Genomic DNA, 13,692 nt, shown 5'->3' with positions numbered 1-13,692 from the left:
GTATAATACAACAAATCTCAACATACTCATTCCGAAGATTGAAATTTTAAACTCAAAGAAGAATGTGCTTACGGCTGAACCATAAAATTATTATACTCTATTGGGTGCGAAGATTTTAAGCACTGATATTAGTGGAAATGAAACCTCAATATCGAACATATTCATGGCTACCAAGTTTCCGTAATATAGCTGGCCTATAATGGATTTTACATACCTCCTTGCATAACCCTATACATTTCTTCCAACAGATAAAACTACATCTTAGAGACGATCTTTTACCTTTTGAATAGTAGACAGAAACCAGTTTGATGTGATCTGGAACTATCATCGTTTTTATTATTATTATTATTATTATTACTATTACTATTACTATTACTATTACTATTATTATTATTATTATTATTATTATTATTATTATTACATATTCATTAATTTACTTTGACCTATTTAACTAGTAGAAACTCTCACCACACAAAATCGACACACATTATCTCTTTGAGCTGATGATCTATAGAAAAAGTAATGATAAGATATTGTTTAGTTCAACAATTTTACTGGTATATACATCAAATATTGATGGCCAGGAGAAACGGATTTGCTCTTTTTGAATCACATATCAATATGAATATGAAACCAGTTGAATAAGTCAATAACTACTTGACTCAGTAGCTCGATGTAAAAGGCATTGACGTTTGAAGCGGAAACTGTGTTCGATTCCCAACGTAAACATCAACACGGATGATGTAGGTGCATCCACCTGATGGTCCCAAATAGGATGAAGCATGTGTTCTAAAATCCAGTGTAAACCCCAACCCATCAATTCTACACTTCTCACGTTTACTGATCCACCTAACGAGGGGGAATTCCGCAAGGAACTCCAACCATTGAAGCGCTACAAATCACAAGGCCCAGATGACTTACCTCTGGCCCTTTTTAAAGATGGTGGTGACTTTCCGGTTAAGGAAATGACTGAGCTGTTTACAAACGTCTGGCAATTAGAGTGTTCCAACATAATGGAATGAGTCGATAGTTGTCCCTATCTTTAAAAAGGGTTAACGTCGTTTCTGTAACAACTATCGAGGGGTAAGTCTACTTTCTATTGCGTCCAAACTATTGGCTTCAGTCATCCTTCGTAGATTGTTCAAAACTCGAGGAATATTGACTTGCGATGAGCAGTCTAGTTTTTGTTCTTGTCAAGAATGTTAGAACACCGTCATACTTATCAAAAGCTAACAATCGTAGTGTTTCTTGACATTACGGTCGCCTTCGATTCGCTGGACAGGACTGTTTTTGGGGATTGTCTATTGAAGAGGGGTATGCCTAAAAAGTTCATTAACACCTTGAAAGCCCTATATACAAACACCTTAGGCAGAGTGAGGGTATACAACAAATTCTCTGCATTGTCCCATTCAAGCAGTGAGGTGAGACAGGGTTGCCCAATCTCACCATTCCTCTTCAATTTCTTCATCGACGATGTTCTGGAAACAGCTCTGATGGATGTGTGGATCTGTTGTCTGGAGAAAGACTTCTCGATCTTGAGTATGCGAATGATATTGTCTTACTGTGGAATAACACCTAAGCCATGTAATACGCACTTAATCAGTTGGCAATTAGTGTCCGCAAGTACGGTATTTGCTTTGTACCTTCCAAATGCGAGGTACTTTTACAAGATTGACAAGACCCTGAACCTGAACTCAACCTGAGTAGTGAGCGGATAAAAGTAGTTGAGAAGTTCGTATATCTGGGTAGCTGCACAAGTGCTGATGGTAGCGAGAACGACTAGATCAATTTATGTGTGGTGAAAGCCAGAGTAGCTTCTGCCAATCAGGGACATCTCTGGAGCAGAGAGGTAGTCAGTGTATGACAGTGTCGTGGTATGGAAGAAAGTTGTACAGGACAGGCTTCTGTTGGTCCTTCACAACTCCTTGGTTGGGGTCCTAGAGATGGTGCAACACTGGCAAGAGAAGTTACCAGACATGACTCAGAACGGAAGCCAGTGGCGATCCTGATGTAACTTTATTTTACGTTCTCCATAAAAAAATGAACGTAACTTCTTCAACCAAAAGAATTCTTTTCAGTTGTATTTCTCTTAACTGGACTTTTTCCTATTATTATTATTGTTGTTATTATTATTATCATTATTATTACTTCACCCTCATACACCAATTCCTGTTCGTCGTTGTTCTTTTGTTATACGCACTTTACGTTCTCTATCTCTTTACAACCTCGTTATTATTGTATGACGCATATATATTTGGTGCCTCCTTGTACCAATGTTAACGTGTTTTAATAAATAAATAAAATGACTGAGTCAAACCGCAATGATGTCTAAGCAAAAAAAGACTAGCCTACACTTGAATACCTTCATATAGAATGAATAAAGGTACATATAATAAACTGCTTACTTTCAGACGAAGATCTTCACATTCTTGCTGTAAATCAATTTTTTCCATTTCCAACTTTCGTGTATGAGCCATTAAGTCTTGAAAGCCCATAACGCGTAGTTTCAAACTGAGTCAAAAAAAGAAGTTACGAAAAAAGATTGGTATGTGAAAATTTAACTTTAACGAATACTTTATTTATTCATTTATAAAACGAAACGGTAAAATGGGGGGTTTAAATAGCATCGTCTGGTACGGCCATGTCATCTGCATATTCAATGAGTCTTTTCTTCAGGTAACAGATTCACATAATCAACACGTACTTCCTTCAAAGCTGCTTGCAAAATATTGTTGACAGCAAAATCAAGGAGGAATGGAGAAAGTGCACAACCCTGTCTACCACTACGTGTGGACTAGAGATAATTCTGTGACCTTATTCTGAGGTGTTTGTGTACAGAGCCTTACTAAACTTTTCAAGTGCAGAATTATTCAACAGAAAATTATCAAATACGGCTTTGCCCAACAAATCGAAGCGGATCCTGACATAAAAAAACAGCTGTTGGTCTGCAGGTGTGGCGGCGTTCAAGTGTTTGGAGGAGAGAGGATGGATCAGGAGATCCACAGCCCAGTCATCTGTTGTGCAAGAATTATTTATTTATTTATTTGAACACGAATATTGGTACAAGAGAGCGCCAATATATATGCGCCACACAAAACAATGAGAATTCGAAGAGAAATAGAAAAAAAAGCTAAGGAGCGCAAAAAGAAAAAGAGAACAATAACGAAGAGATTGGTGTAAGGTAGTATGGTAGAAATGAGGGAACGGAAAGGTACAATCAGAAGAAATCTTTCAGGTAAAGGAGACACAACCACTTTTTATGAAGAAAGTAAAAGAAGGTTACAGCAGGATCGCCACTGGCTTCTATTCTGAGCCATATCTGATAACGTCTTTAGCCACTGTGTAGCACCATCTCTCAGACCCCAACCAGGGAGCCGTGAAGGACCGACAGAAGCCAGTCCTTTGCAGCTTTCTTTCATACCACGACACCATGTCATGCACTGACCACCTCTCCGCTTCTTCCAACCAGTCCCAGAGTCGGCAAATAATGCACGGCTTGGAATTCTCTGGGACGACATTCGTAGAACATGTCCAAGCCACCGAAGTCGGTGTGCAAGAAATAATGATTAGGACAACTTACTTCTTAATTTCTTCCTCTCGCAAAGCCAATTCATTACGACAGTGTGCTAATTCATCTCCCTGATCATGAAGGGCTGTTAGTTCACGAGATAAACGGAGAGCCCGTGATTCTGATTCAGTTGCTCGAACAGTGGCTTCTTCAAGCTGTTTTCGTAATCCAGAAACTAAACTCTCCGCTTCATCTCTACAAATTCGTTCCTTTTCAAGTTCCACTGCTAAACGACGCTTTTCACGTTCTGATTCCCGAAATTGTGTCTGCAAAATAGGCCAAAACAGGTCTCATAAGTCTCACAACTAGAAAAGCATGGAATGGATATTTTGACTAAAAAACAGGACTATGACATGCATAGTGAGAAGTACACCTCATAGTCGCCCATGAAATCTAGGACCTCACTGCAATGTCTATTTCTCTCTCTCTTCATATTAGTTTTGGTTAGATAGCATAGTTTGAGCAAAATCGTTTAATAACTATGCAATGTGTAAAGGCTTGAGTTGTTAACTAAGAGTAGATTTGTATAATTTGATTTGAGTGCCCAGGCTGAACCTCATCAGTAGGAAGCACTACGATGTGCACGAAACATCCAGAAAAGATGCAGAGAAGCTTGGACAATAATTGCGGCTTATAGACATAACCTCTTAATCAACCATGGCTTTGAAAACTGCATCAAAAACGCGGTAAATAGTACAGCCGAGTTTACGTATGACCAAGCAGTTAGTGTCATATACAATTTCATAATACCGCAGAGTCAAAAGACTGAATTTTCGTTTAAAATAACGAAAGCACTGATTTAACTTAATTTTTAAATGCATATTAATGTACTCAGTTTTGAGTCACAGTTGTGCATGAAGTCCATGTATACTTAAGTTACCCAAACTGGAGTTTTTAGGGGTTCAAACCAGCATGATGGTTTGAATTGTAATGATTCGGGTAACATCGGGAAACCAAGCTTAGTCCAATTACCTACGACCATCGTCAAGTTCAAAATTAGTGGTTATTAGCCGAAAATGTACGGTACTAACCAATCGGATAAAATTATATAAATTCCAATAAATAGAATGGCAATGAATGTAGTTTGACTAGAAACATAAAAACGGAGGTATATTTCTATGTGGTACATCAGCAGTTTTAATATTATGAAACCGCTTAGTTTGGAATCAGTAGAAAAAAATTTCCCACTGTGTCGGTTAAATTTAAACCTTTTTAAATAACAAAATACAAAACCGAGTAATGTAAATAACCGTAGAAAACTTCATGAGTTGAGGTGAAAAATAGTTCACAAGAACACTAAAAAGACATGTATATTTACCTTGTGTGTCAATGATGGAGAATCTAGGAGGAACTTTAGGGATGTGAGAGGCGAGGCTAGAGGTGGAGGCGCATGATGAGTATGATTCGCATTATGTTCCGAATTATCGGTTAAATTCAATCTAGATGCAATACACAGACTTCGATCAGGAGTGTTACACAATGAAAGATTATTGGGTCTGTGATCAATACCATTTTTTAGCTTGTTTGTATGTCTATTAGCATATTCTGTAGGCGAATTAGGGCGAGTGAATTCAAATCCCAATGTGTTCACCGAAAGACCATAATTTCTATTGTCATTACAAATCACTTTTTGTCCGTTACACGTGTCTGTTGAAGATGGTGGCCTAGATGATGGTTCTGAGACTTCTTCCTGTATAAGCAAATTAAAAGTTACGATTCAGTAATGAAACAAAACCAGATAATCGTCTATATAAGAGTTGTGAATACCGAACGTGCGATGTTTTATCGTGTAGGAGTAGGTTAGAAAGCTAGGGCAGGCCAGACCAAAACATAACACAAATCCATGAAGTCACTGACGAGTGGTCTGAGTCATGTCGGTAGGTGTAGACTACATGGTTGGGGACCGCGAGATGATAGCAACCGATGGTTAGAGACCTTGAATGAAATAGATCAAAATCGTTTGCAATGGAGCAGGTGCATCCACTCTTTGTGTTCCCCCAAATTCTAATCTTCTGAATTCTTCATGTCCACCATTTTCTTTCCAAATTTATTTCACTGAATTATACTCTTTGAATAACATCTTCAAACCCTAATGTGTTCCGATTACTGCTTATACTCTTACTACCTCTACCACTACGGAATTTGAGTTGACAACTGCATCTCTATGCTAATGTGGTGTGAAAACTCGAACTGATGTACGTACGTACGAAGTTCTACGTTGTTACTGACTGACTGAGTTAAGTCTCTGTCATACAATTCCAACCAACACGTTAGTTTATTTGCTAGGACGATACACAGACCTTTCAGTGTGTGTTGAAGCCTGTATAGTAGTGACTGAGTAATTTTATTAGAAACATGTATCAGAAAATTTTGAAGAGGTATTATCTGAAGCCAAGTATAAGTGTGGGACTTACTTCTATTTTACAAGTAATGGTTTGATGAGGAGGTGGCAAGTTATCAGTGTGGATAAGATGTGATGAATCGAGAATTCTGCTTGTGACCAGATCCCGAGTGAACTCATGACTGAGGGATAACTGGGTCATAGGAACTTGAATCAAATGAAATATGGCAGTTTGCATATCCAAACTCAAATCCAAAGCAGGATCCATGAACGACTGTTTGGAGGGACATTGAAGACATCCCAATAAAACGGTTAGGCATAGCTGAAGAGAAATAAGGTAAGTTCAGTTCAACTAAATATATTACAGTGCAAAATAAGAAGGGCACTTTTATACACAAATAATAGTACGGGCTATATTTAAACAGCTACTACGCGACAAAAGACGAGAATGCTCCTGTTGTGATTGACGACTTGGACATCCTACCTGAGAAAGTGGCAACAGATACGACAGTGGATACTCCCAAGGCTATCCGGAATCTCCAGTACAGCTTTATTGGTCCATATTTTCACCCCTGGGAATTGGATAACCAATGGAGAAAAAAAGAAACTACACCAAGTATCTATTTTTAAACTTAAGCTTAGAATAAAACATTCCTGATACTATTTTTTCGTTGACTTCAATAAAGCAGCAAAAAACTCCACTAAATTGTAGAATGCTAGGAAAATATGCAGGCATTAAGATATATCAAGTGTGTACTTAAAGTAACCACTTCCTACTAGCTATAAGGCTGGTGAAACAGCTACAATAACTGATGGAAACTGAAAAGACAACTTACCCCGAACAATTCCACATCGTTAGCCTTTCCAGAAATCACCCCTTTGATATCAAATAAATTAGAAACTCCAGGATGAAAAGTTGCTGAATATAATGAACGTGATGACTTAATCGCTTACCATCCAAAAATGAACCAATTCGATCCTTGAAACATTCTGAGGTAGTAACTGCTGGAAAAGCACCTCTAACTATTGTCATACATCAAACTGCTAACTTACGAAAGGTCTATTAGATTGTTGAGGATTTCGCCATCTATGAGGTTAACATTCCTCTCAGTTATTAATGAAATCCATTTTAATAGGCTCTCTTTCATAAAACCATCCATGAAACACCAGAAATACACGGGTTTACACACTAGGTTTGTGGGGATTACTTAACAGAAAGTTTGCATAAGAAAAAGAAACCGGACGATGGACAATGCCAACCAAGACTTTGACTTCCTATTACGCGCATTATGCAAACACTTACAGCGCGACCAGGGAATTTGATTCATGTAAACGATTCATGCGGCTCAAAAAGTTAAGAAAAGAACAGAAGAGTTTTTCGCCCAGCCAGCCTCCGTATCTAGTTACAATCAATTGAAGATGGCTCTAAGTAAGGACCTGAGTACACGAAACGTAAAGAAATGAATGATATTCTGGCAAATTATTCCGTCTCAGTTTGAAAGAGACAGAAGGCTGGATGACTTGTGTTAGCTCTGATGATGGAAGTATCTCAGTTGATCTAAGTTCATTTTGAAAGTCTCGACAAAAAGATTCAACCACATGTTAAATTAGAGAATCCTGCAAGTTGATGATTCGATGTAAAAGTCTGAAGTTATTTGACGAGTAAGTGGTTCTGGGCTTGTGAACATTTATGAATTGTCCTTAGAAATGTTGAGTTTTGAAATATAAGGGAAACGAGGGTATTCCGGATGTGAAATCATCATTAAGTAGCTTAAAGATTGTGACTAAGTTGCCTCTAATCCTATGTAACAGGGGGAATAGGTTTACTTTAGTCATTCGTCATACAGTCGCTTTGTTATTCCTGGAATCAACTTAGCTGAGGTTCTTCGAATATCTTCCAACTGATCAGCCTTATTCAGGCAAAAGCTGACTGCTTGTACGAGGTACTCAAGCTTATGTCAAATAGACATCGCATGCGAAGTCATGAAGGTTTAAAGACTAGAGGTAGTATGTATGGACCAGATGACTCTAAAACTTCCGGAAGCCATTGCATGGGAGTGCTAGTCAAGTCTTGATTGATGACAACTTATAAATCAACTTGTCTTGATAATGGGGTATTTCAATATCATGCACTGTGTATGTATTTGTGCCATGTTGACAAATATGCATCATTGTGCATTTGCAAGCATGTATCGGCAACTAACAAATCCTGAATAACCCAGACAATTTCCGTAGGTATTCGGAAACTCTAAAAATCCATTCTTTCTTTTATGGCCCTCGATGTTTAGATATCGTCAACATGTAAATAGACCGATGATGTTAGTAGAAAGGATTTTACACCCAGGAGAAATTGCACTGAACCCGGAATTATTGTAGCGGCTATTCTATCATGACGTCCGTGTGTTTAAATCCACTTTCGGACAGAGAAATCAATCTTCTCGAGTCATCATATGGACATATATTTGTCCTTACAGTTATTCGTTTGTGACCCTGAGCGTTTTGGTGAAAGCATGTGTTGTATCTCTATCCATCACAGCTTTCAACTTATTTCTTATGTAGCTTTTATAAACAGTGGGGTTTAGCCTAAGCATGAATACCTGATGCAGTAAGGAATTTGCATTTCGTGGCCTATTTATCCTTATCATCGTTCACGGGGTGAACTCGGTAGTACATTATACCCTGTGTCACTCCACCAAACATTATTATGCAGCTGGACAATTGTGATTCAACATATACTCTCTTGCGATCCGACTAGGAAAATGTTTATCTACAGAAGTTAATCCCAATCCCTGTATCTTTTTATCAAAGTAGCGGCCTTTTTCATGAGTTATTATAAACCCCCCACGGAAGTAGATGAAGGCTGGATTATGGAATTATATTTTGAATTCCTAAGAATACATCAAGGTTCGTCTTGAAGGACTTCAAGATAGTCACTTAAGTCACTTTACACATGAGCCTCCAAAACTTGACTGCGCTTTAAAAGTAGAAAAGTAGTTTATACTTCGTAGTGCCCCTTGAATCCCACTCTTCGTCACGATGAATCACCAAGATTGCCTAACCCTTCGATACTTTGTTTGGACAGATTAAAATTATGTGCTGTGCTACATCCTGTCAAATGTTATACCAGGCCTTTTAATTCAGAGACGAGTAAAACGGAAGATCCTAACCATCTCATGATATCTCCATCCACAACAAATTAGGAGGCTCTCCACATTCACTAAAGATTAGAAACATTCACTAGTTCATTTCACTATCTCATCATTGGCACGAATGTTTTTCGCATATAAGGATGAGGTTCAGTGACCCATATATTTCTGCGAAAATCCACTCTCGCTTTGAGTTTATCAAAACGAGGTGCTTACACTAAATGTCCCGATAAGGAGTTTCAGTAATTCACTGCTTGATTCCAGAAATCGATCTCAAGCTGCGAACGATTTGACATTCGATTACGAATTTTCTAAGGCTATCCTCTCAAACGATTGGTGCAGAATGTAGGAAGAGGTAGCCCAGATACTAAATCGGGCAGCCCAATGTGGTGTGCTTTTTTCAGTCTGTAAAAACTCGTTCTTCCTCACAAATCTACCTGAACAGAATGTGGGGCATGTTCGCAGTTACTTCTGTCTGACTTCGGTGCTTCAGCTAGTATGTTGTAGGGTCCAACTGCGTCCCTGCTCTTGATTTGTCTGGCAGCCATCCTAATTTCTTCGGCCGTTGGTGGAGTGACATCTACAAAACTTTCTGTAGGCGCTGCTTAGATCTCTGGTGGATTCGATGTAACTGGTCTATTCAAGAGTTCCTCAGAGTGTTCTACCCCTCTGTTCTTCTGTTATTGGATTTCGAAGATTGCCTTGCCTTTTTAGTCCTTGACTGGCCACTCTGATTTACTGTTTCCCTGCCAGCTTCTTCGTGGTGGTTGTTAAATTACGGCTCCTTTCGGTCTAGTGTGATGTCACGAACCAATGATATCGATGATAATTCCTTACACCAAATACCTCTTTGACTTGTGTTTGTATCCGTGAATTGGTTTCCATTCCTACTGACAAATTCTGTTACAAGCAAAACTGTAAAAGTTCGCTAAATAAGAGTCCACTAATGACTCCACAAAAGTTGAAATAATGAAAAGAATTTATAGCAGTTTTAACGAAACATGGCCAGTTGGCATCCGGACACAATTCTTAACTTTCAGCTTTTTCGGACCACCTCCATTTATACAATCATTTGCTCATTAAACACCATAATTTGGCTTGTTATCTTTAACCTGATTAAGTATACTTGCTGAGAAATTGGTCCAATAAGAAGAAACGAGTCTTAGTGGTATTACCTTAATTATTCTATTCCATATGACTAAACTTACCTAGACATGAACACTGTTCGTCCCACTTCTCGCCCTTCCCCTTTCCATCTCCTTTACAGCACCCTCGTGGCGTACCACCCAAAAGATATGTGCAATAAGTGACTTCACCCCGTGGCATCACCAATACCTCCGAAATTTATCTGTGATCACTATCATCAAGCACAAAATGGTACGTCAATGTTATGGTCTTCATAGTATCATATAGATCTTTCATATTTCCTTCTCTGGAAGCTTTTCTACTGTCGTTTCTAGGCCTTCCACGTATTTCCGCTTATCATCTCTAACTCTCCACTTCACTTGCTTGTTTGCTTCTGCGTATTCAGCTTGTGCTTCCACTTTCTCTGTTTTTGTTTGACTGCTGTTGATTGCTTTCTTCTTGTTTTTCCTTTGTTGAATCTCGCTTAGGATTTCGTTGGAGATCCATTCTTTATAATGATGCTTCTTGAGCCGCAGTATCTTCTAACACGTTGAAGTTGGTGCTTCTTTGATCCCTTTCTCGTTGTCCTCCATCGCAGCTTCTTTCACCAGATCCTGTAAGGCTTGGAACCTAACCGACATATTTGACTGACCGTGCTGTGAGAATCTGATTTACGTGATCTTACGTCGCAGTCACCTCATGGTCTACCTCGGCACTTTCTATTGCTGCGCCAGGATTTCTTGCCGTTCAGGAGCATTTGATAAAAGGGACACAGAAATACAAATTCTGTGTCGCTGAGGTTTGCAATAACAATGAAGTTTACATTTTTCTCTTCTTTGAACATTATCACTTTTATCGACCATCCAGTGGTAAATCATAGGTAAGGTACATTCAGTTTCATTATGGTATAGAGCGAATGTGAACGATGTCTGGTTTCAAACGTTTTCAGTCAAAAAGGACCACCTTCAGTAGAATCCGACTGAACATTCGACACTGAACCCCCCCATGACTCTGATAGAGTAAGTTGTAGTACGGCATTCACTGAAACTCGTTTTGATTCAGATTATGTGGCTACTTTGATTGACTTTGTGAGTACTCATGAAACCAAGGATATTGCCCGTCTACATGTTCTCCTACCGTTATCATGTAGATGTTTTGAAGTCTCGTGTTTCAGGTTTAGAGCTCGGTACAGTATTTACGATCAGTATCAACCTCACTCAAATCGATAACGTGGGAACATTTTGACCATTAATCATTGTGCGTTTTGACAGGCTGCTTGACAGTATTAACTCTTCTGTTGAAGAAGCATGGTCTATAGTTAAAGTATACACTTAGCTCAATCGTGTCCCAATTTATAGCGTGACTAAATCACGTAGGCTTAATAAGTGTCCATCATATATAAAAAAATCCCTCGAAATCCTATAGATATGTAAGGAACAACTGCTGCGTGATTCTTTAAACGACCCTTAAGTGTCATTACCGTATGTAAAAAGGAAAAATCGATGCAATAAGGCCAGTTTTAGTCCAGAGATGTTCATTCACACCAGCCATAAAGCTAATGTTTTGTCAAATCATGTGGGTCACGCGTTTTTCTCCTACTGAGGTGAAAGGGAAAACGTTGTTCCAACAGTCGTGCTTACTGGAAGAGCATTCTTCATGAGACCGACTTTAAGTTTTGAGCGAGATAAGTTGAGTCATCTTGATGATATCCATCCTCATCATTTGGCAGCTCCGTTGGTGGTAAAGTATTATCAGTGCCATGTGATATACTACGAAAGCTGTCAAGACTCTCAAGTAACTGGAAAAATTAAGGAATTATTGCAGTCGATAAATCTAGTCGAGGAACTTATTCAGGTAGGTATTCAATGCCTCATGAAGATCGTATTATGGCAATGGAACATGATTTCGGAAAGCATCTATCAAGACTGTCTACTCTTCTGATTACAAGAGAAGGCTGAACTGCAGCAAAAGAGAAATATCTCAATGGGTGTTATTTTGAGAACACAAGTAAAGTTCTCGACATGGTCGATTATCTAGGTCCTAGGTTAAAATTCGTAAATTCCGGGATCATTTGAAAACTAGTAGGTTGGATAATTAAGACTCTCAGTGAAGCTATGAGACAAGGAATAAAGTCAACGAACTGGGATTACCTTTCATCTAGATATCGTCGTATATGTAAGTTCCCACATGTTTACTGCATATATAGTGACATTTCTTTTTTTCCGTTTACTTGAGACATTCAGTCAGCTACAACGTAGGACCAGGCACATATATGCATCGGTCCAAGTTGCCATACCTCATTAACACAAGATGGACACCGGATTCATATAAGTGGTTAATTCAGAGGTGGCAATATATAAAAGAAAGATTGCAATAAGGATATAGTACAGGAAGAAAGAATTAGTTCGTAGAAAGAAAGATATGAAGCAATTTTAATCTCTTAGTTTAAGAGAAGACAGGGAGTGTATACACCGACGCCATTGTGACCGATTCTAAGCCATGTCACCAAGAGTCTCCAACCATTGGTTACGATAGTGACGCGGACTCCAACCAAGTAGTCTGCATCTACCAACATGGCTCAAACTTGAAGTTAGTGACTTCAAGCACTGATGCCACGTTTTGGTTTGGCCGCCCCTAACTTTCTTCCAACCATCTCCAACACGGTTAGCATTGCACGTCGTGGTAATCGGTGTTCGGGCATACGTATCACGTGACCCAACCATCTCAGTCGATGAAGATTAACAAACTCGTCAACTGATTTACCATCATTCCCTAATACCCAGCGTCTAACCTCACTATTACTTACCCAGTGATCCCAGCAGACGCCAGCAATATTTCTAAAGCATCTGTGGTCAAATACTAATAGCTTACGAGTGTCTTCTACTCTTAGTGGCCATGTTTCGCAGCCGCAAAGTAAAACAGGACGGACTGCCGCGCAGTATACTCATCCTTTCATTGATAGACGGATATCTCGCCTTCGCCATATATGAGGTAAATTGGCAAAGGCCAAGCGAGCTTTTCGAATCCGTGCTGGGATTTCGTCAGACACCAACCCATTAGGGCTGATCACACTTCCGAGATAAGTGAAGTTGTCAACACGTTCGACTACTTCACTCCCTATCCTTAGTTCAGGTGTTGACACAGACCAGTCCTGAAGCAACAACTTGCATTTAAAGGGAGAGAAGCGCATTCCAAACATTCTGGCATTGTTGCTCAGTGCTACCAAAAGACTCTGCATTCTATCAGCGTCTTCACCAAACAGGACTATGTCATCCGCGTATTCTAAGTCGATAAGTGGACCTCCTGTAAGGAGATCAATACCCGAGAAATCAGTAGACGAGAATGTTATTTCCATCAGTAGATCTATGATGAAGTTGAACAAGAATGGAGAAAGTGGACAGCCTTGACGGACACCACTTGAAGTTGCAAAATCAGATGACAGTTCTCCATAAGCTCTGACTCGATTGGTAATGTTCGAGTAAAGAGCCTTCACAAGGTTTATGTACTTCTGA

The 13,692-nt window shown here is 39.2% G+C and overlaps 1 protein-coding gene across 1 annotated transcript in view; it reads right to left on the bottom strand.

The window, feature by feature from the left end:
• Window positions 1-7,498, bottom strand: part of MS3_00007162 (uncharacterized protein) — a 54,999-nt gene extending 47,501 nt beyond the window's left edge. The window contains exons 1-8 of the mRNA XM_051215417.1: window positions 7,213-7,498; window positions 6,963-7,180; window positions 6,864-6,928; window positions 6,746-6,828; window positions 5,983-6,231; window positions 4,887-5,258; window positions 3,581-3,834; window positions 2,406-2,511 (exon numbers count right to left, since the gene is read on the bottom strand). Coding sequence (XP_051065918.1) covers window positions 2,406-2,511; window positions 3,581-3,834; window positions 4,887-5,258; window positions 5,983-6,231; window positions 6,746-6,828; window positions 6,864-6,928; window positions 6,963-7,069 — 1,236 coding nt within the window. The 5' untranslated portion in view covers window positions 7,070-7,180; window positions 7,213-7,498. The remainder of the gene's footprint in view (window positions 1-2,405; window positions 2,512-3,580; window positions 3,835-4,886; window positions 5,259-5,982; window positions 6,232-6,745; window positions 6,829-6,863; window positions 6,929-6,962; window positions 7,181-7,212) is intronic.
• Between the last annotated feature and the right edge of the window lie 6,194 nt (window positions 7,499-13,692).

Source organism: Schistosoma haematobium, chromosome 4 (assembly GCF_000699445.3).
Source record: "Schistosoma haematobium chromosome 4, whole genome shotgun sequence".
NCBI classification, from domain to species: Eukaryota; Metazoa; Platyhelminthes; class Trematoda; order Strigeidida; family Schistosomatidae; genus Schistosoma; species Schistosoma haematobium.
The sequence above is the reverse complement of the archived record's forward strand: the minus strand, read 5'-3'. Positions and strand labels throughout refer to the sequence as shown.